Here is a 21,234-nt window from a genome sequence, read left to right as displayed (position 1 = left end):
GTGACAGAAAAACCTATGCTGGTACGCAAATTCTTGTTTTTTTGGGGTTCCGTACCCAAAGGGTAAAAACGGGACCCTATTACTAAGACTCCGCTGTCAGTCTGTCTGTCACTAGGCTGTATCTCATGAACCGTGATAGCTAGACAGTAGAAATTGTCACAGATATAACAAATACTAAAAAGTACGGAACCCTCGGTGCGCGAGTCCGACTCGCACTTTGCCGGTTTTTTTTTCCGGAATTTGATGGCCTGGAAGACAGCAGCTCTCTAGGCCAATTCTCATAGAACAAAATTAGAGAATGGGGCAAGCTATGATGGCGCCATCTATGCACAATTGCACACCTTTGACAGTTGCCAACCCGTGTGGGCTTGCCAGAAAATATGACGTCTATGATTAATAAGTAATAACGATAAGTACAGCCAGCAAAAAAATATTTCGTACACCTATCTATCACCGCACCGCTCGCCATCGGCAGGGTGTTCATCCTCACACCCTAGCACCTAAATGGTCGCGTACTGTGCGATTTAAGAGGAATTTCCTCCCGCGTACGCTTCGGCTGTGGAATGAGCTCCCTGCCGAGGTTTTCCCGAGGGGCTGTATGGGGTTCTTCAAAAAAGGAGTGTACAAGTTTTTAAAGGGTCGGCAACGCGCGTGTAATATCTCCGGTGTTGCAGGCGTCCATAGGCTACGGTAACTGCTTACCATCAGGCGGGCCGTATGCTTGATTGCCACCGACGTGGTATAAAAAAAAAACCTAAATTATTTTTTCTTCTACGTCCAAAATTATGAGTTTATTTTGATAATATGATATTCCAAGGTGTTTTTCTTTTATGGCTGTAATATGAAAACTAGAGACATTATTAAATTTCGGTTAATGGTCACACGAATCTAGTCAGACCAAGATAACTGCAGCGGTTTTTATAGCACTGTCGTGCAAGTGTTATTTTAAATGTCAAAATTCTATGAATTCGCTGCAGAGTTATCTTGGTCCGACTTTAGCCGCCGCCAAACGAAGTTATGCTCTCATTTTAAAACGACTTTCTAAAATGTGAAATTTAATTCGTTGATATAAATTGTACAAAAGAAAATAGAGCACGTAGAAGTTTTACAGACAAAAATTATACTCGCTCTATTTTCTTTGTATTACAATTTTTACTAGTTCCAGACAGATATAGGGCCATTGCGCTAGTTTCCGTCCGTATTGGCAAATAATATATCTCATTTTTAATTTGCTCCTTGCGAAATATAATTTGCAATCAGTCCAAATTTGTGCAGCAATGTAGATATATATTCAAATTTCGTCAAGTAGACGAAAACTAGCGCAATGACCCTACATAATGTTACGTAAATGTTAATGCTAAGTTTCATGTAATTTATGCATGTCGTTTTAAATGAGAGCGTAACTTGCGATTGTATGGAAGCGCCTTTATGGCGGGTTCCTGTAACTCTTAAGCCCCTCCACACTCGTGCGCGAATCGCGGCGCGAAGCCGCGAACGCGAGTGTGGAGTCTAATTCGCTAATCAGCGAAATCGACTCAACACGCGTTCGCGGCGTTGCGCCGCGTAGTCTGGAGCGGGCTTTAGAATATAGCCAATAAGATAGCTCATATAATATAGTCTCATTCATGTCAATGTGAGGCCCTCAATATGTATTTTGTAAGACATATTTTTGGTTTCTAATCCCACTGGAAGTACATAATAAATGTTGTACACAAAGTGCTGTTTTTATCGCAACATTCCACCCTAACCCTAATGCTGTGGCCACACTAACGGGAAACGCGTTAATTCGACGTTTTTCATATAGTTGGTCAAACCAAATTGGCAGTAAATAAGAACAAAAAAAACCGGCCAAGTGCGAGTCGGACTCGCGCACGAAGGGTTACGTACCATTACGGAAAAAAACAGCAAAAAAATCACGTTTGTTGTATGGGAGCCCCATTTAAATATTTATATTATTCTGTTTTTAGTATTTGTTGTTATAGCGGCAACAGAAATACCTACATCATCTGTGAAAATTTCAACTGTCTAGCTATCACGGTTCATGAGATACAGCCTGGTGACAGACAGACGGACAGCGGAGTCTTAGTAATTAGGGTCCCGTTTTTACCCTTTGGGTACGGAACCCTAAAAATTATACTCATCCTTTTTCTTTTGGGTGCTAGTACTAGTGTAAGACAAATATAGTATGATTCTCTCTGTCTACGTTTGAAATAAGACAGTCCTTTGACAAACTATACGGCCACACTGGGATTATCGCGATAAAAAATATGTGCATTCCCGTTGACAGGGAGATTTTGGGATTATACTGAGCAACTTTTACTATTGGACCAACGGACCAACCCAGAAATCGCGAAAATAAATTTGGCTGTTTCATACATTTTGGCTGGTCCATTTTCTATGGGAGGGTAAAATTTTTTTCGCGATTTCGTGGATGGTCCCATAGTAAAAGTTGCTCAGTATAATCCCAAAACCTCCCTGGCAACGGGAATGCACATATTTTTTGGCCACCCTGTATACAAATAGCCGAGCCGCAACCCTTGTTCCCGCCCCTGGTCTGCCGCACATGAGGGGGACAGGTGGGAATGATTTTTGAATGCACCTATTCATATCTGTGCCCGTCGGGGACAAATGGGAATACACCCCGCCGAACCAAACCAAGAAAATCGCGGGTTCTATCCAAGGTTTGTATCTACCAAAGACTTTCTTCAAACTTTTCGGTGAGGGAAACCATCGTGCCATCGTATATAAGGAAACCGGACTAGGCCTAGTTTTGGAAGGTCAGGATTACAATCGCTTTCCTAAAAACTAGTGCCTATGTCAATTCTTGAGATTGGGCTGCCGAGCGGACCCCAAGTGAGCCGTGGCAATTCCGGGACAACAATGTTGCCGGTTAAGATTCACTTGTTACATCAGCTTGTTACAAAAAATATTCTAACATTTTTTAACTTTAGGATAATATTAAATTAATTTTAAATGTAATTAATATTAAGTTTTCTAATCTAATATAATTGGTTTTTTTTTCTTCAAATAAACCTAACCAAAGAATATCTAGGAGATCCTAACGTTATAGCTATTTCTGAACGAAAATGTCCTGGGCGTCGGCGGTAGTGATGTAGATATCGATAATCATGCATACTGAAACACAAAATTTTAAACTTCACTGACATCTACATAAAACTAATGATTAAAAAACAATATAAATAAGATGTTAAAATTAATCAAAATTTTTGGGTCATTCATTTATTTATCAATAAAAATTATAAAACCGGCGACGGAATATAAAACGGTTACGTTTTCCAAGCAACATCGATAGTATCGATACATGCTAAAAAAATGTGTAGGTGCGTCACTGGCGTCGGTGTGTTTTTCTGTCAAATGCATTGCCGTATTTAATATCTAGAAAGTCAATAATATTATCAAAATTACAGCTTAACAGCTTTAATAAACCTAATTACACAACAGTAAATAGTTATAAATAGTTAAACAGTGCATACACGCGTCCAAAGTGGTTAAATTATAATTTCCTGGGTGCGGCGTTTGTGTGTGATATTTCCCAGATTTATTAACTTTAATCATGTCTGTGAGTGAAAAAGTGTCTTTATCGGATGCTTTAAGCAATGTGGATGTCCTGGATGAGCTCACACTTCCTGGTAATTATTGTTTTTACTCCCTATCGATGTCGAAAGTATGATTCATGCATGTATTTATTTATCCTATGTACCATGGTTCATGTTCATTAATTAAGGAAAGATGGTACTTTTTATTTTCATTAGACGAAAAAGACGCCGATGGATCTTCTAAATGACAATTTGTGCATGTTTGAAATGTTTTTTTTAATATTATCATTCAATATTATAATAATCATGATAGGTGGTATCCTGTACTTACAATTCAGCATCATAGTTTTGTTTACATGGAGGCAATCTAATGAAAATAATGTGTGTGTGGTGGTTAAAAATTGTAGTTTTAAACCTTGCAAATCCTTATCATATACAGACAAGAAGTGAGTCCGCAGCAAGCTTGGTTCTCCATACAAAAACCTAAACCTACTTACCCTCCCTTCCCTATACATTTTGTAAATAGCTACATCTGTCCGTAAAAATCTACATATATTTAAATTTTGCCAACACCTTCATTATATAGAACTCCCGGAGCCTAAATTTGAAATATATAAGAATGGACACTGTATTACAGAGCCATAAAAATTTATAATAAAATCCCTACATATTTAAAAACCTAACAAACAAATTTAAACTTCATAAACCGTCTAAAATGTAAGCTGGTGGATAATAGTTATTTACGATACAAGTGCGGAAAAGAGGAAATTCGAAACGAGTGGCGATAAATTAAAACACGACCGCAGGGAGTGTTTTAAATCGTCACGAGTTGCGAATTACCTATTCGCACGTGTATCGTACAACATTTTACAGTACATATGGCCCTTTAAACTTTCGACATATGCACGAAAAGTGCTATTTGATGCACTAGTGCGAGAAAGTAGCACCATATGTACTGTAAATGTTATTACTCAATAGCTGAATTTATGGAGGATGATAATATTATATAACTTGTACTTTAAATATAATAACTGGTATAGTTCTATTCTAGTGTATAGGTATAGTTATTAAAAGCGGCTATATATGTTGTTATTAACTTAAAATATTTTTGTTACTTGGTTGGAATTGTAATTTAGAAAATTAGTAATACTAATAAGTTGTATATATTATAGTGAATAACATGTTTTGCCATACCCTTCCAGGGTCCATTATGTACCTATGTTACATACTAGTATGCAAATAAAGATCCCTATCTCTCTATCTAATTTTCCCAGATATACCTGGGAAAATTAGTATCTTTCGCAACAACCAGTAATGAAAATGAAATTGATAGAAGAATAAACACAACCTGGAAGAAATATTGGGCACAAAAAGAAATTCTCAAAGGCAATTACAATCTTAACATGAAAAAGATCATAATGGACTCCTGCATTCTTCCTAGCTTGACATATGCATGCCAAACATGGGTTTACACGGAAAGAGCGAAGAACAAAATTCTATCTTGCCAGCATGCAATGGAAAGAAGTATTTTAAATTTAAGAAGAATACAAAAAACAAGAAATATAGACATCCGCAAGAGAACAAAGATAACAGATGCCCTGCAGTTTAGTCTGAAACAAAAGTGGAGGTGGGCAGGTCATGTAGCAAGATATCAGGATCAAAGGTGGACAAATCTTGTAACAAAATGGCCAGGCCCAGCTGGAAAGAGAAGAGCGGGAAGGCAAAGAAAAAGATGGGCAGATGACATTGTACAGGCTGCGGGAAAAAAATGGATGGATGTTGCCACCGACAAAGAGAGGTGGAGACAGATGGAGAAGGCTTATACCCTTGGGGACCACTAATGTGGGACAAAGCTAAATAATAATAATAATAATAATCTCTCTATCTCTATCTCTACAAACATTGTTACACTCTTATTTTAAAACGAATAGCTAAATTGCTCTGAAACTTTGTACTGTAAAAACCGAAACTATTTTAACATTTCTAATCACATTTAGAGCAAACTACTTATTTTATTTTATAGTTTGGTAATTAATAATTATTTTTCAATAAACACACTAAATCAATGCCTAAATCATACCCCCGCACCTAAAAACTCCGATTTACTACTGTACTTTTTTTTAATGGGGTTTCGTCACTCAGTGATGATGTCACCCCCGTACAGAGATCTATAGTATACTGTACTTAGTGTAAGTAAAGAATAAGAAAAAAAAAGAAAGTGAATACTCCTAAGGGCCGATGCAGACAGACTGCAACCCGACTAATTTGTATGGGAACTGCACGCCAACTGCAACGTCGGCAACTGCAAGTCTGTCTGTACCGGCCCTAAGAAGTATTTCTAATCATAATCCTGTTTCAGATGAACAGCCCTGTATAGAAGCGGCGCCATGCTCGATCCTGTACCAGGCTAATTTTGATACAAATTTTGAGGACCGTAATGGCTTTGTCACTGGGATTGCCAAGTATATTGAAGAGGCCACCGTTCATGCCAACTTGGTAAGAAATTTAGTGTCCTATTTAAAATTTATGAAATACAGTGTAAAGTCTATATAGCGACACTCAAGGGCCTGACACTCTTTGATAGAGAAAGATAGACTTATTGCGATTCCGATGCTTTGTCTTTATCACTGACCGGGCATTTTTTCATGTTCGAGTTATGGCATCATAGCAAGAAGGCGATGGCGAAATACCGAAATTTATAAGTGAAAGAGAAAAAGGAGTATGCTGCCATACATGTAACTGTCAATACATGAATATGTCTTTCTCTTACCCCTGGTCGCTCGGTTTCATGTCTATAACTACTGGTATATACTATGCCTATGGCGACACTCAAATACAAATTCTTGCGTCCACAGAACGAGCTGCTAGAAGAAGGCAACGCCCACGCCGTGATGCTGTACACCTGGCGATGCTGCTCCCGCGCCATCCCGCAGCCGAGGTCCAATGAGCAGCCCGACCGCGTGCATATTTATGAACGTACTGTCCAAGTATTGGCGCCGGAGGTTGATAAGCTGCTGCAATTCATGTACTTCCAGGTGAGGTTTCAAAATAGAATGGCTTGTTACAGTGTGCTGCCGTGACCAGGATATTACAAATATGATAGGCCAATAGGTTACGACTGTTATATAACTTACTGTGTCACAAGGTATAAGTGTTTATACTGGAGTAGAGTAGCACAGCGCCATCTTTTTCAGTATATGTAATTAAATTAAATCCATTTACATTCAATTTGACAGCCCTACTTGCGATGACCTTTGATCCCATCAGTCCTGTATCGTTCTACTTATAAGGGGTAAAATCAAGTTTAACCAATGAAACTTCTAATAAATACTGAACTTACCTGTATAGTCCTGTCAAAATACAACTAAACTAACTCGATTAGGTAAGAATTGACAACATTGCGTTTTTTTTTTCAATAGCCAATGTGTCCCAAATCTTGCTCCCATATATTTGTGCATGCATTGGTATTTAAACTTGCTGAACTTTTCAGCGTAAAGCCATCGAGCGCTTCTGCGGCGAAGTGCGCCGCCTCTGCCACGCCGAGAAACGCCGCGACTTCGTTTCGGAGGCGTACCTGCTCACGCTCGGCAAGTTCGTGAACATGTTCGCCGTGCTCGACGAACTCAAGAACATGAAGAGCTCGGTGAAGAACGACTACTCTACCTACAGGAGGTAAGTCACTTCATAGGCGTACTTCACGCTGGGCAAGTTCGCCTACATGTTCGCCGTGCTCGACGAACTGAAGAACACGAAGAGCTCGGTGAAGAACGACTACTCTACCCCTTAATAAACTATATTAAGATATGAATTACAAATGGATGTATTGTCCACAGAGCGGCCCAGTTCCTAAAGGTGATGTCAGACAGCCAGAGCCTCCAGGAGTCCCAGAACCTCTCCATGTTCCTGGCTACGCAGAACAAGATTAGAGACACCGTTAAGGATGCTCTTGAGAAGATCACTGGTGAGTAATGTCCACAAAGCTGCCCAGTTCCCAAAGGTGATGCCAGACAGCTAATATTACTCTGTGATTTTATTATCACTAAAATGTCAGTTTAATTTGCCAAACGGGACTCAAACTACCTCCATACTTACTAAATTTCAACTAAATGTTTTAAGCGTGAAGATGTGACAGAGAGTTATTTACCCGTTTATAATATTATAGTGGCGTTGTAGTAATAAAATAACATGCTAATCATATATTTGTTGGCATTATTTAAGTTGATATAAATAAAAAATTAAATAATCACCCAATATTTAATAAAAAAGCAAACATAATAGGCAATATACTTAAATTGTCACAATCATAAGTCAAAAACATTATTTACTTCCCCATCTGTATTTACTTATAAATAAATGATCTGATTCAATATTTTCATATTCACAGCCATAGGCTCCGTCAAATTTTACGTTAAAAAAAATTGCAGTGTGATGTCCCAGTAATCATCCAATTTAATTTCTGATTCATTAACATTATTATCCAAATGTTAAATTAGTAATTTTACAGTACCTACAACGATAATTAAATCATATTAAAGTTCCGAGCAACGCCCAGAATTTTAATTAGTTTATTTACGTAATTAAATGTGGCTTTCCACACAGAAGGGTCCTTATGCATCATGTCAACAAGGTCTTTTCCATCTGAAATTCTGATATAAAGGTTCGTATGGAAAGCCACAAATGTGTAGATAGTGACTGTCAAAGTGGCCAAATATATTTCTATGATAACAAAGGTGTTGTAGTCGTTCGAATTGTAGCTGGCCCCAAACGGCTAATCCTTTGTTTATTGTTAAGTAAAACCGCACGTGCCACTACCTGCAAAAAAGGGTCGTGTAATTCTAACTGGCACCTGAGCGCCGGCTAGTCCAACGCACAAAAAACCAGTGTAAGTGCGCTCTCCGATAACACGCCTGTTACGCATCTCGATGACACATTTTAGACTGGTTCTGTTCTGTAGCGTTCGACTCGCTGGCACTCAGTAACCGTACAGGGACGTGCGGTTTTACTTAACAATAAACAAAGGATAAGCCGTTCGGGGCCAGCTTCAAATCGAACGACTATACGATGTATTTGGCTATTTTGGCCGTTACTATCTATTTCAGGGCCCAGGGGTCTCCAATCTTTCTTCACTTTTCGCGGGCCGGGTTGTATGGAATTTGGCCTTTTTCGCGGGCCGGATTATATGGCATGTGGCACTTTTTACGCACTGGAATGAATGGAAAATGGTACTTTTCGGGAGTTCGGATTGTATGGCATAAGGCACTTCGCGGGCTGAATTGAACAGTATTAGTTTGGAGACCTCTGATGTATTTGATTCTTACTATACTATGTAATCAAGGCACATATATGTATTAATTTATATCCAAGAAAAGTACAAGTTTTGCGGTGTAACTCCAATCGTATCGGAAGTTGATTCGAAGGTTTTGCCTCCCGACGTTGACGGCTGGGCCACTTTTGCAGGCTGGGGTACCGTTTGAGACGCCGCATTTTGCTGGGTGTCCTAAAATATTTACAAACGTTAAGTAAGGTCCAAGAGTGACGGAAAAATACGGTATTCCCTACAATGATACTACAAAGGAAACTTACTCAGTATTTCCTACTATATAATGTTTAAAAGGAAACTATTATTAAAAATTAATTATATACACGGGTGGCCAAAAAATAAGTGCATTCCCGCGATTTCGTGGTTCGTCCCATAGTAAAAGTTGCTTAGTATAGTCCCAAAACCTCCCTGTCAACGGGAGTGAAACAAAGCAGCTTTTTAATTTAGTGAAGGCCATGAACTGCCACGTCATACTTCTATTGCAAATTCTTTTTTTTTCTCTGTATTATTCTTTGTAACTCGAAATACATTTTGAAACTTTAATATGTTCTCACTACTGAGGTGAAAAATTATATGTGCAACACGAGAGCAAAGTTATTTTACATCTCGTGTTTTTGAGTCCCTCGCTAGCTCGCTACGCTCAAGATTCTAACTTAGAAACTTTCGCTTTCTCGGGACTCAAAATAAACAGTATAAACACTCGCAAGAAAAACCAACTTTCCTCTCTTGTTGCACAAATAACTATTGCTTAACAGATTACCGTCTTAGACGAAAAAGTCATTTGAAAAGATGCAGACTATACATACATACATACGCTCGAAAAACATTATCCTCCTGACGCAGTCAGGTAAAAATAGGTAGGCTAATTTAAATAATGCATTAGGTGCTTTAGTATTTTCCTTTATCTATGTGAGACGTATTATATTAAAAAGCTTGGTTTTTTTGCCACAGGATACGAGGATCTGTTGGCCGACGTAGTCAACATCTGCGTGCACATGTTCGAGACAAAGATGTACCTGACGCCGTCCGAGAAACACATGCTGGTCAAGGTTAGTCATTTAGGTTTAATTCCTTATCCCTTTGACCGCCAAAGACGTAAAGTGTCGCGCGCGGCTACAGCCCAATAGGCACACGATAGGAGCGGCGTACAAAGGGTTGAAAACACAGATTTAATATATACGCTAGATGACGCAAATACCACGATTTGTAATTTAAAACTAATACGGGACTTAATCGCGTACAAACTTACGTTTATTTATAGCCTGACGTTTCGAACGTGACGTTACGTTCGTGGTTACAGGCAGACGTCACAGTCAGTATACCACGATTTGTATTGAAACCAAGCGTGCCGACTTTTTCATACAAAATTTACGCATAATAAAAAAAATAAAAAAAAATGAAAAAGCGTTTATTGGTTACAATATTGTGTACAGCAAATTATGGTTGGAATCTCCAAGTAAGTAAAATTATACTTGTGGCAGGAGATCCCGCTCTTCCTACCAGAGTTACATACAAAGTAACCGAACAAATACTTAAAATGAATATCTTACAAACTAAACTAAAATTAATTAAAGCTAAGATGTGTGTGTGTGTGTGTGTGTGTGTGTGTGTGTGTGTGAGTGTGCATGTTTGTAGTTGTGTGGGGTGTAAACACATATATATTTATTATTTATTTTTATTTATTATTTATTGTCTTTGTAAAAGTGCTTCTGTTTCCTCGTAGTCTAATTTTTTAATCCATTCGAAATAATATAATTTTAAAATTACTTATCTGTGATAGGAAATATGTTCTTGCCTTTGGGTGCTCGCAATTTTTGGACTGTTGTAGTTAATTATCATGCAACGAAGCATTTTTTAAGTTTTCACGGACGTCCGGCTGCACCAATTGACGCGCGTGTACTGTAAAGAGCGACAGTCAACCTCGACGCTTGGTCGGGGTTCGGACACGCGAAGTAGATGCTTTGCGTCTTCTATGGTATATTTATTTCTGGGGTTGAAAAGGTTTATAGACTAAGTAATACTTACACGCTTACTTTGCTCCTTTTTAACATGATTGGATCCAAACAGGTGGTCCAGCAGATTCCTCAAAGTGTTTGGCACATTGATCTCGCATACGACGCAGCGGGCGACACTCGCTTTATTCGTGGGTTTAAACGCATTCGCGGCTCGCTTCTTTCATATGAAATATAATATTAATCTATCAGTTTCAAGTAGTTAGAGTTCGGCAAAGGCAAAGAGTTATTTATTGTAGAAGAGAAGTCTAAGAAAGAAAACATGTTTACGAGTTGGACAGCTCATAGATAGTGCTGTCTGCTGTACGACGCCATGTTTTGTGATCACTGGATTGTGTAATGTCAACTCTTAATAACCAAAACTATCGCATAATATGTATACACGGTGGCTAAAAAACAAGTGCATTTCCGTTGCCAGGGAGGTTTTGGGATTATATTGAGCAACTTTTACTATGGGACCAACCCCGATACCGCGAAAAAAATATTGACTGTTTCATACATTTTGGCTGGTCCATTTTCTATGGGAGGGCAAATTTTTTTTTCGCGATTTTGTGGTTGGTACCATAGTAAAAGTTGCTCAGTATAATCCCAAAACCTCCCTGGCAACGGAAATGCGCTTATTTTTTAGCCATCCTGTATACTAGAGGCTCTGGGAGCTGTAGACTCACAAACCCCTTGGCTCCGCCATATTCGTCAATTTCGAAAAACTGAATTGACATAACATACCATATAATTATCGAACTTGTTCACTAAATTTCACGAGAATCGGTTGAGAAATGCGACTTGTAGATGTAGAAGAGATTAGCTGGAAATACAAAAGCATTTTTGCCACAATGTTTGCCCAAGCTGAAACGACTTCGCGCTCGCTTGGTCAATAATGTGGTTGTGGTTGGTCATTGTAAGAGCATTTTCACATTGTCCGATCCGATATTGGATGTAGGATCCTACATCCGCGTAGTCAGGCCGCGGGGGCGCGCTCGGGCGCCGTCTTTAGCGGTCACGCACACTACAACAAGCATTATGCCTACACATACGCACACAAACAAATATTATCGCCCCGCCCTGTGACGGGGGGGCTCCTACATGGCTGAATTTATCAGAAGCTCATTTCCGATATCGGATGTCGGAAGGCTCCTATGACAAAAACAGTTGCAGGAGAGTGCCATTGGCATTAAATCAGACTTTTTTGCGTTATTTATCGTTTTTTAGTAAAAATGATTTATTAATGCATAAATAAATACAGAGAAACATATTTCATACATTTTACTTCCTTCTGACATCCGATATCGGATCGGATGTGAAAACGCTATAATAACTAAACTTACTTTCTTATTCATTTCATTGGTCGCATGATTCCGCCCCTCTAGATGATCTTTGAGAGTTATTTGTGAGATTGTTAACTTGATGTCACAGATTGCACAACGGGCGAAGTTCGGATCCTTAGTGGCTTCGTATGGAAATTCCAGCTTAATAACCTGTAAAGGATGCAGGTTTTTAAATCGGCAACGCGCTTGTGACATGTCTAAACCAGGGATGTTGCGAATATTCGCATCCGCATCCGCGGAACTTCCGCATAATTTTCAACATCCGCATTCGCATAAAATCGATGCGGAGCTTAATGCGGATGCGGATGTGGAACAGGTAGGTACAGGAACGTCTTAGCGGCGGCGTAAGTGCTAGTAATTTCGTCATTAGCCAATAGGAATCTCGTTTCGTTTTTGTGATTCGTCGATTGATTTAGCATATGACGAACAGCGACAAGAAGTGAAAAGTTTGTTTTATTTTGACTTTTAGTATAGTAATGCGATAGTAGGGCACCTATATTCTCGTTCAAATACTAAGTTTCTTTTTTTTAATAAAAATTACTAAAGTGAAATATTTGACGTTTTTTATGTGCCTAATCTCGACATCCGCATCCGCGGATATGAACCTTTAAAAATTGCCATCCGCAACATCCCTGGTCTAAACAAGACTGACAGTGTCTATTTCGTGGTCAGATCATAGATTTTGATCATTTCATGATATGCCATCATAGAATTGATTACTTCATGATATTGTTAGGTTAGGTTTGGTTAGTTTATTTGCCCAACCAATCATATAACACTCACTTTAGTTACTTTCTTATTAATTTTATTCGCGGCATGATTCATTCCATCTATATGCTCTTTGAGACTGGCTTGTGAGATTGAGACTTTAATATCACAGACAGCACAACGGGCGATGCTTGCATCCTCAGTAGCTTCAAATGGATATTCCAGCTTAAATACCTGTAAAGGATACAGGTTTTTAAATCGGCAACGCGCATGTGACACGCCTAAGAGGCATTGACAAATAAAACAAGACTGACAGTGGTCAGATCATAGATTCTGATCATTTCATGATATGCCATCTTAGAATTGATTACTTAATAATATGGTTAGGTTTTAATGTGGCCATTGGCCAACCAATCATATAATAACGCTCACTTTCTTATTAATTTTATGATTAATTCCATCTAGATGCTCTTTGAGACTGGCTTGTGAGATTGATACTTTGATGTCACATATAGCACAACGGGCGATGTTCACATCCTTAGTAGCTTCGTATGGATATTCCAGCTTAAATACCTGTAAAGGTGACAGGTTTTTAAATCGGCAACGCGCATGTGACATGTCTATAAGCTACGGTAACCGCTTACCGACGAAGTTATACAACGGTTGGATGATTTGAAACTAAAACAACAATGATGGCTCAAAGATCTTTATTAAAACTAAATACGGTATTTTACTTACAAATATCTGAAACTATTTAAAATTTGTTTTATGGCACTTGTTGGATAACAGTTTAACAAACCTTTTTGGAATGTTATTTAGCTATAAATATATATTTAATAACTGGTTTCAAAAGTCAACGGGTCCACATAGAGCCAGCCGCCTCGTGAGGAAATTGCCGCACGAAGCAGCTCGGTCAGTCTGTGTAAACGTGCCTCGGGCGAAGTAAACGCACTCGCGGCCGCAATGCCTCGGGCGAGGCACGTCTCCACCGGCCGAGCGGCTTCGCGAGGCGGCATGTTTTGTGTGGACCCGCCTATTGAATAGAATCTGTATACTTGTGTAGTGCTAGAACCCGTCTAATAAAGCTAGAGTAAGACCAAGACAAGACTGCAACGATTTTGATAGCACACGCAGTTCATGTGTTATTTTAAACGTCAAACTTCTATGAAATTATGACGTATAATAGTTATTTGTGCAACAAGAGAGGAAAGTTGGTTTTTCTTGCGAGTGTTTATTTTGAGTCCCGAGAAAGCGAAAGATTCTAAGGTAGAATCTTGAGCGTAGCGAGGGACTCAAAAACACGAGATGTAAAATAACTTTGCTCTCGTGTTGCACACATAATTTTTCACCTCAGTAGTGAGAACATATTAAAGGTTAAAATGTATTTCGAATTACACAGAATAAACAGAAAAAAAAGTATTATAATATGTACGATACGATACGATACGGGACCGGACCGTACCGTACCGTAGTATGAAGTTCATGGCCTTCACTAAATTAAAAAGCTACATTGTTTCACTCCCTGGAGTAAGGAAAGTCGCACTTTCCTCACTCCAGGGATTGACGAAAGTAGGCTTGTTCGAGCTGCTGAGGTGAAAATAACATTTGCACTGCATATGCTATCAAAAGCGTTGCAGACTTTTCTTGGTCTGTCTCTAAATATGCGCCGACGTGACAGCGATACACACAAGCAAGCAAGCGTGTGGCAAGGCCATATAAACGTCATATTATAGGAAGTTGGGTCAATTTGGCCCTTCCACACTCTGTCGCTTGTAAAGTAGGTCCAGAGTTAGCTACATGAATCCTACATCGACATTTAGGAACTATTATTTTGTAAATACTTCTAAAAATTACTAAACTCACACTGAGTTATTTCATTGTTAGCTTGATTTTATTAATTAAACTGCTGTTTTAGAGAACTTCCAGTAATTACCACTGTACCACCACAAGTGGCATAACAGGTAACAGTTGCTTCTGTTTCCAAGTCTGGATAGCTTATGAAAATAAGTAAGAAAAAGTAAAAAAAAAAACATACAAATAATAATGCCTACCAAAAAAGAAGAAAACGTTTTTTCGAAAAGTTTCTTTGCAGCTGACTGTACCTATGTGAAACTTAAAAAAAAAAACGTTTTCTTACACACATACATACATAACAAGAGTACACAATAAGGCTAAGTTCTAAAGAATGGAATCTTTGAATTTATAGAATTGACATTCCAAAATCTAATTTGTTCTATAGTTTGTCCAACCGATCGTGTCATTAGCCGGGTCCACACATACGCGCGAGGCAATTTCCACGCGCACAAAACGGCCAGTGTAGACGTGTCTCGGCCGAGGCGCGCGTGTTGTATCGACATTTTTAATACAGTTGCTCAAAAAGTGGTACTTTTTGTGGCTGCGTAGCGTGCGAGAAGCTCAATTTCTCGAACTAGTGCTTTTTAGTTCCAAACTATAGTTTCGAAACGCAGTTTTTATGTAATTTAGCTTGAGCAGGTACTGGGGCCTCACTCGTTACTCCTCGGTGTCGTTGAGCAACCCGCGCCGGGCCCGCGGCGGCCGCGGCCGGGGCGCGCACGAGTATGAAGGTATCGCGGGCTGCGGCAGCTCAACTATCAAGGGCTGTATACGTACTTTTGGTTTTGGTTTGGTTTGGTGGTATGATTCTACTAATGATATATTAATTTATTATTTTTTCGCAATTGTATTAAAAAACGTCGTTTACAACACGTGTGAAATGTACTATTTTAGACGTTCCTCGCGCGCGCAGCCTCGGCCGAGGCACGTCTACACTGGCAGCGGGAATTGCCTCGCGCGTATGCTCGCTCTGTGTGGACCTGGCTTGATGAATATTGAGTATTATGATCAAATGTGTAATAATTAGATGTGTAATATTTAGCTGCACTGCAAAAAGACACTGATGGTTGTCAAACTAACTGCTTATAATAAAGACGTTAACAAACTTACTTTCTTATTCCTCACATTTGTAACATGGTTCAATCCATCAAGGTGCCCCTTCCTGTTCTCCGGATTATTTGGCACTAAACAGTCACAAATGACACACCGGACGCCTTGCTTTGTCATTTCATATGGATATATTACCGGCCAATCTATTGACTTTCCTTCTGTTACTTTTACTTCTGGACTTTTCGAAGTGGTCGATGTGTCTACAGTTTTAATTTTAACATCTAAATTAAGTTTGTGACTTTTCAGAGTATTTACTTTATCTAAATTGGTAGTTGTGGCGTGGAAGTTTGGGTTATCGGTGATAACTTGTTTTTCTCTTTGACTGTGGCCAAGTGTCAGATAATGCTTGACTAAATTTGTATGTTTGATCATTGTGTTACATAGGATGCAGTGGCTGAAGACCACATTAATCTGAAAGGGAAAAATATAAAATATAAGCTTATTTTGTAGGGTTGGATCAATGGCTAATGCCAGGGGATAATGGTACTTAGCACAGTTTGTAACAAAAACTGTTATACCATGTTTTAACATTCTTAGACCATGAAGGGGCCCACTGATTATCAGTCCGCCGGACGATATCAGCCTGTCAGTTGGAACAAAGATTTGACAGTTCCGAACAACTGACAGACCGATATTGTCCGGCGGACTGGTAATCAGTGGGCCCCTTTACGGAAAGGGCTTATAAGTAGGTACCACAAAAATGAAACTAGTTAATTTGAATGCCATTAAACCTGGGTTTAATGAGTGACATAAAAGAAACAACAAGAATAGTTTAAAATAAATATTAAGAAAAAGTGACTTAGAAATGCCAGCATGGCTCACCTGACTATGCATCCAAATCCACTGATCATCCCAATCCCATTACTTAAACCGAAAAGCTGATGTGTTTGATATTTAAGGGAAGGTAGGGAAATTAATATCCGGTGCCTATTTCGTCGCATAATAATTGCAATCAAATATGCGTAACATTACATTAGGGCAATGCCCTAATGTAATGTTACGCATAAAACTCATTTCGCATAATTGTTATTGTGCTGAAACATAAAGTATTTTCGAAAATATTTTGCATAGGTTGTGTAGAATAGGGTAGGTTAGGTTTGTTTTATAATTTTTCAGAAATGTTAATAGTTTCAGCACAATAACAATTATGCGTAATATAGGAAAATCATTATAATATAAACCATATACGTAAAATACTAACCTTTCTCACGCAGTGTTCGTTAATCAAAGTACTCGGCATTTTGTTCAAATGCTTCAACGAAAACATGTGTGAATCTACTTCTTCGCTATTAAATACAACACTGCATACTTTACAACTTATAGTTTCCCCTTTTCTGGTGAAGCTGTGGTAATAGTCACTGAAAACCTTTACTATTTTATTGTTTTTGGTGACAAATTCGACATATTCTATTTTATCTTGAGGTTTAGGTAAACTAGTAGCAATTTCTTCATTTTTGGCAGTAGTTTGAGTTGGTTCTTTATCAACCGAAATAAACAATGGTTCTTTATCTGTATCAATAGGTTTATTTGTCTCAGTTTCAATATTTGTGAATTCACTGCTTTTGCTGGATTCAGGTTTTCTGGTATCAATATTTGTAACTTCTATCATTTCCTTCTTATTATCTAAAGGTTTATTGTCGTTATTTTGCTTCTCCACTTCATTGTCTTCCTTTTTATTTGTTTCTTTTTTATTTGGCTCAATACTTGTCAAACCTTTGGGTTCACATTTTTTTTGTTTCTCTTCTTCATTATTATTGACTTCCTTCCACGTTGCAAAGCCGTTATAATGTCTAGAACTTGCTTTTTCTTGCACCGACTCATCAGTATCACTAGTGTCCGAATCTTCATTAGTACAATCATCACCGACATATGCAGTCATCAATTCCCATAGCAACTTATCATGCATGACAGCGACTCGATGTTCTTTTGTTTGTTCATGGTTTTTCTGGACTATGGTCGAACAGTTCGCGCAAAAGCGCGCCGTTTGGGGGACAAGGGGTGGGGGGAGCGCGGAGATGAGCTTGCGCGTGCGCTGGGTGGCCACGCGAGCGATGCGCGCGTTCGCGCGGTGCTTGAGGCTAGTGGTGTGCTCGTGAGCGAACGCTGCGGGCACGTCGAGGGCGCATATGTGGCATTTGTAGTAAATCGTGGGCTCTAATTCTGTGGAAAAAAGGACATTAGGATTATTTCCAATTAGATTCTTCTTGTAGAGGTATAAGTAATTTGCAAATCTATTTTTCAGTGTCAATCTCTCATCTTGTTTTAATGAACACGCCTAGCTACGGTCCAATATAATATGTATAAGCTACAATTATGATAAATGTGTAAATATAACCATCCATGGCCTATTGCAAATATATGGGACAAAAAATACAAGTGCGGAAAAGAGGAAATTCGAAACAAGTGGTGATAAATTAAAACATGATGATGATGATGATGATTTTGATTGATTGATGACCGCAGGGAGTGTTTTAAATTGACACGAGTTGCGAATTACCTATTCTCACGTGTATCGTACAACGTTTTACAGTACATATGGCCCTTTAAACTTTCGACATGTGCACGAAAAGTGCTCTTTACGCACTAGTGCGAGAAAGTAGCACCATATGTACTGTAGTAAAGATTTTTTTTAACATTTTACATAGGTGCTCACAAATAGCTGAACACGCCTTTATTGTCAAGGCGCTGGAGAGTGTGTTCAGATATTTTTGAGCACCTCGACCGTTCCAATATATCTGATGGTGACTGTACATACCTTCTACTTCCTCAGTCTTCATCACTTGGAACTGGAAGTGTTCCTTCTTCAAGAAGTCATTGTATTTGTGGGAGCGCAGAGGCAGCAGCGCGAGATCCACATCATCTAGACTTATAGAATATGTTGTCATCCTAGAATAGATTATATTATGTTGTTAGTCTGCGTAATCCCCTTTTGTGTCCAGGCAGGGAAAAGGGAAAGGTTCAGGCATTCATATGAATCATTCCCATTTGTCCCGGCCTCATGTATCATTTATGTGTTTATCACATGATTAATGGGGTACCATTGGCGGTATTAGCCCCTGGCCTCATGTCGTTACATCACTGTTAGATCATCGTACTTACTTTCTTGCTTACTTAATCTTAACCATGAACATGAATCCACACAGTAAGTATCGAATTCTAATGAATTAATAATTAGAGTTCAATACCTATTAACATAGATCCGCGTTCTGGCATTCGAGGGCTAATGGCGCAGTGACCCAAAATGAGTCTTGGCCTCCGACACGAGTAGATGAGAGTCGTCTCGATCCTGTGCCATCTCCCGCCAGTTATCGGCATGGTGATCGCGCAAGTCCGGTTCAACAGCATCGCCCCAGCAATACCTGGTACGTCCGATCTGCCTCCGCCCTGCCGAGCGTCCCAGGTATGCCCTTGAGGCTTGAACATTAGAGCCCTCCATTCTCAAAACGTGGCCGAGAGTGTTAGATGGTACACTGTCCAAAACACCATAGAATTTAAATTTAATGCCTAGTTGCAAGAAAAGCATTTAAATGCAAATTAGTAACGAAAATTTTGATCAATTGCAGTGGCTAAAATACGACATACAAATTCGCCCTTCAACACTTTAGATAAAACATATCCACTTCATTTTCCATTCAGATGCACTGAAAACTTATTATTTTATCTTAATTTCCACATCCTATAAATAATTGCTAAGCGAATAGAAATAAGTAAAATAACAAACTAATAGTAAGTATAGCCGCGTTTAGTTGTAACAATATTCCAATACGAAAGAGCCTGTGAAACGGACCCTGGTCGTAACATTTTAAGATTTTATATCCAGTATAAAGGGCAGCTTTTTCAAAATCATCCCAAAAATATCTGGTATACCTACCGAATGAAAAATTAAATACATTTCGTTAATGATCCTAGGTTACAAATCTTTACTGTAACAATTCTGTCGGGCGTCGATTCCACTTACGTATCTTTGCGGAAATAAAAATAGTTAACATTTTACTTACTTGTATACACAACCTCATAAAGTAATATCTAGAAAAACAGCTAATAAATTGAAAAACATGAAATATTTGCGGCGCGATCGGCAGAATAACAAAAGTAACAAAACGAAACGATTGACATGACTTGACGTTTAGCAGTGTTACCATACTACGATTCAAAAATCTACCAAACAGTAAAATTTTCTAGAAGTGCTTACACTTAAAAAAAAAAAGATTTCATAAAAAGGATAAAATTAAAAATTATGGGCTTAATGCTTAAGTAATTTTCTACCAGTGAAGCACTGAGACAAACGGAAACATACAGTCTGGCAAAAAAGAGTAGAAATTAAAAAGTGGCAACACTGTAGTGTCGTCCCTTTCAAATCAATCTCAGAAAAACGGGACAACACTACAGTGTTGCCACTTTTTAATTTCTACTCTTTTTTTGCCAGATTGTACATACAGTTGTGTGCAAAATAAATTAACTGTAACCTTTACTTAAATAATATTGGAAGTATTAAAAAAAGATTCATGAAAATCGTATTTTTTACTAACTCGCGGAAATTCTTATAAAAACGTAACAGCCTACGAAAAAAATACAATTGTGTACTATAATTGTAATTTAGTATCTTGCCTATTATTTCCAATCAAAGCTTTACATCTAAACTCGTGTCATTTTTCAGTGTCTTCTCGGTAATTTCCCTTAATATTTCTTAGGGGAAATCCCTGTGCTTTAACTATTAATGCGTCGAATAACGAGGAATTTATAATGCACAAATTAATAAATATTATAGGGACATTCCAAATAAATAAAAAATCGGCCAAGTGCGAGTCGGACTCGCGCACGACGGGTTCCGTACCATTACGGAAAAAAACAGCAAAAAAATCACGTTTATTGTATGGGAGCCCCATTTAAATGTTTATATTATTCTGTTTTTAGTATTTGTTGTTATAGCGGCAACAGAAATACATCATCTGTGAAAATTTCAACTGTCTAGCTATCACGGTTCATGAGATACAGCCTGGTGACAGACAGACGGACAGCGGAGTCTTAGTAATAGGGTCCCGTTTTTACGCACTTGCGCTATAGCTGTTGGAATTATTAACATTTAACAGGACAGGACTATAATAATAAAAAAAATCACTACGTTAATTTTGTTTTACCATATTTGCTTAGAATAAAGAATAAGTACCTATATCAAGAAAAGAGTTTATTATTTTTATTGTCTTCGGTTACCGCGATAGTTACTCATGAAATAAAACTATGAAAACGGATTATATCGCGTATATTGAATTTATAATACATCCCGACGTTTTGTCACCCGTTGACCACGAACGCTGTAAAGAGTTCGAAACGTCGGGATGTATTATAAA

At 38.5% G+C, this 21,234-nt stretch overlaps 2 protein-coding genes across 3 annotated transcripts in view; one reads left to right on the top strand and one right to left on the bottom strand.

The window, feature by feature from the left end:
- Positions 1 to 3,364: 3,364 nt before the first annotated feature.
- The window catches only part of LOC134753114 (cytoplasmic FMR1-interacting protein), an 88,261-nt gene continuing 70,391 nt past the window's right edge, over positions 3,365 to 21,234 (top strand). Inside the window, exons 1-6 of the mRNA XM_063688884.1 lie at positions 3,365 to 3,650; positions 5,917 to 6,053; positions 6,413 to 6,592; positions 7,048 to 7,229; positions 7,391 to 7,518; positions 9,829 to 9,926. Of these exons, the coding sequence (XP_063544954.1) occupies positions 3,575 to 3,650; positions 5,917 to 6,053; positions 6,413 to 6,592; positions 7,048 to 7,229; positions 7,391 to 7,518; positions 9,829 to 9,926 (801 nt within the window). The 5' untranslated portion in view covers positions 3,365 to 3,574. The remainder of the gene's footprint in view (positions 3,651 to 5,916; positions 6,054 to 6,412; positions 6,593 to 7,047; positions 7,230 to 7,390; positions 7,519 to 9,828; positions 9,927 to 21,234) is intronic.
- On the bottom strand, positions 7,817 to 20,001 carry LOC134753111 (uncharacterized). 2 transcript variants are annotated; one of them, XM_063688879.1, is made up of 9 exons: positions 19,885 to 20,001; positions 18,642 to 18,772; positions 17,088 to 18,046; positions 15,887 to 16,297; positions 13,355 to 13,495; positions 12,998 to 13,156; positions 12,215 to 12,364; positions 10,903 to 11,049; positions 7,817 to 9,054 (listed from the first exon to the last, which is right to left on the bottom strand). In XM_063688879.1, the coding sequence occupies exons 2-9, from the start codon at positions 18,769 to 18,771 to the stop codon at positions 8,911 to 8,913; spliced, it is 2,241 nt and encodes a 746-aa protein (XP_063544949.1). In that variant the 5' UTR covers position 18,772; positions 19,885 to 20,001; the 3' UTR covers positions 7,817 to 8,910. The 2 variants fall into 2 exon arrangements, with proteins under 2 accessions (XP_063544949.1, XP_063544950.1); XM_063688880.1 differs by lacking the exon at positions 13,355 to 13,495 and having other exon boundaries at positions 7,818 to 9,054.

This window comes from Cydia strobilella, chromosome 26, assembly GCF_947568885.1.
Source record: "Cydia strobilella chromosome 26, ilCydStro3.1, whole genome shotgun sequence".
Classification (NCBI taxonomy): Eukaryota; Metazoa; Arthropoda; class Insecta; order Lepidoptera; family Tortricidae; genus Cydia; species Cydia strobilella.
This window is presented reverse-complemented; position numbering and strand designations above follow the sequence as displayed.

Excerpts from the sequence above, each read along its gene's own strand:
- LOC134753111 (XM_063688879.1), bottom strand. The coding sequence starts at position 18,771 with ATGACAACATATTCTATAAGTCTAGATGATGTGGATCTCGCGCTGCTG. Across the intron at positions 13,157-13,354 it reads ATCATAAAATTAATAAGAAA|GTATTTAAGCTGGAATATCC; the intron begins GTGAGCGTTATT and ends TATCCTTTACAG. Across the intron at positions 9,055-10,902 it reads AAAAGGAGCAAAGTAAGCGT|GACACCCAGCAAAATGCGGC; the intron begins GTAAGTATTACT and ends TAAATATTTTAG.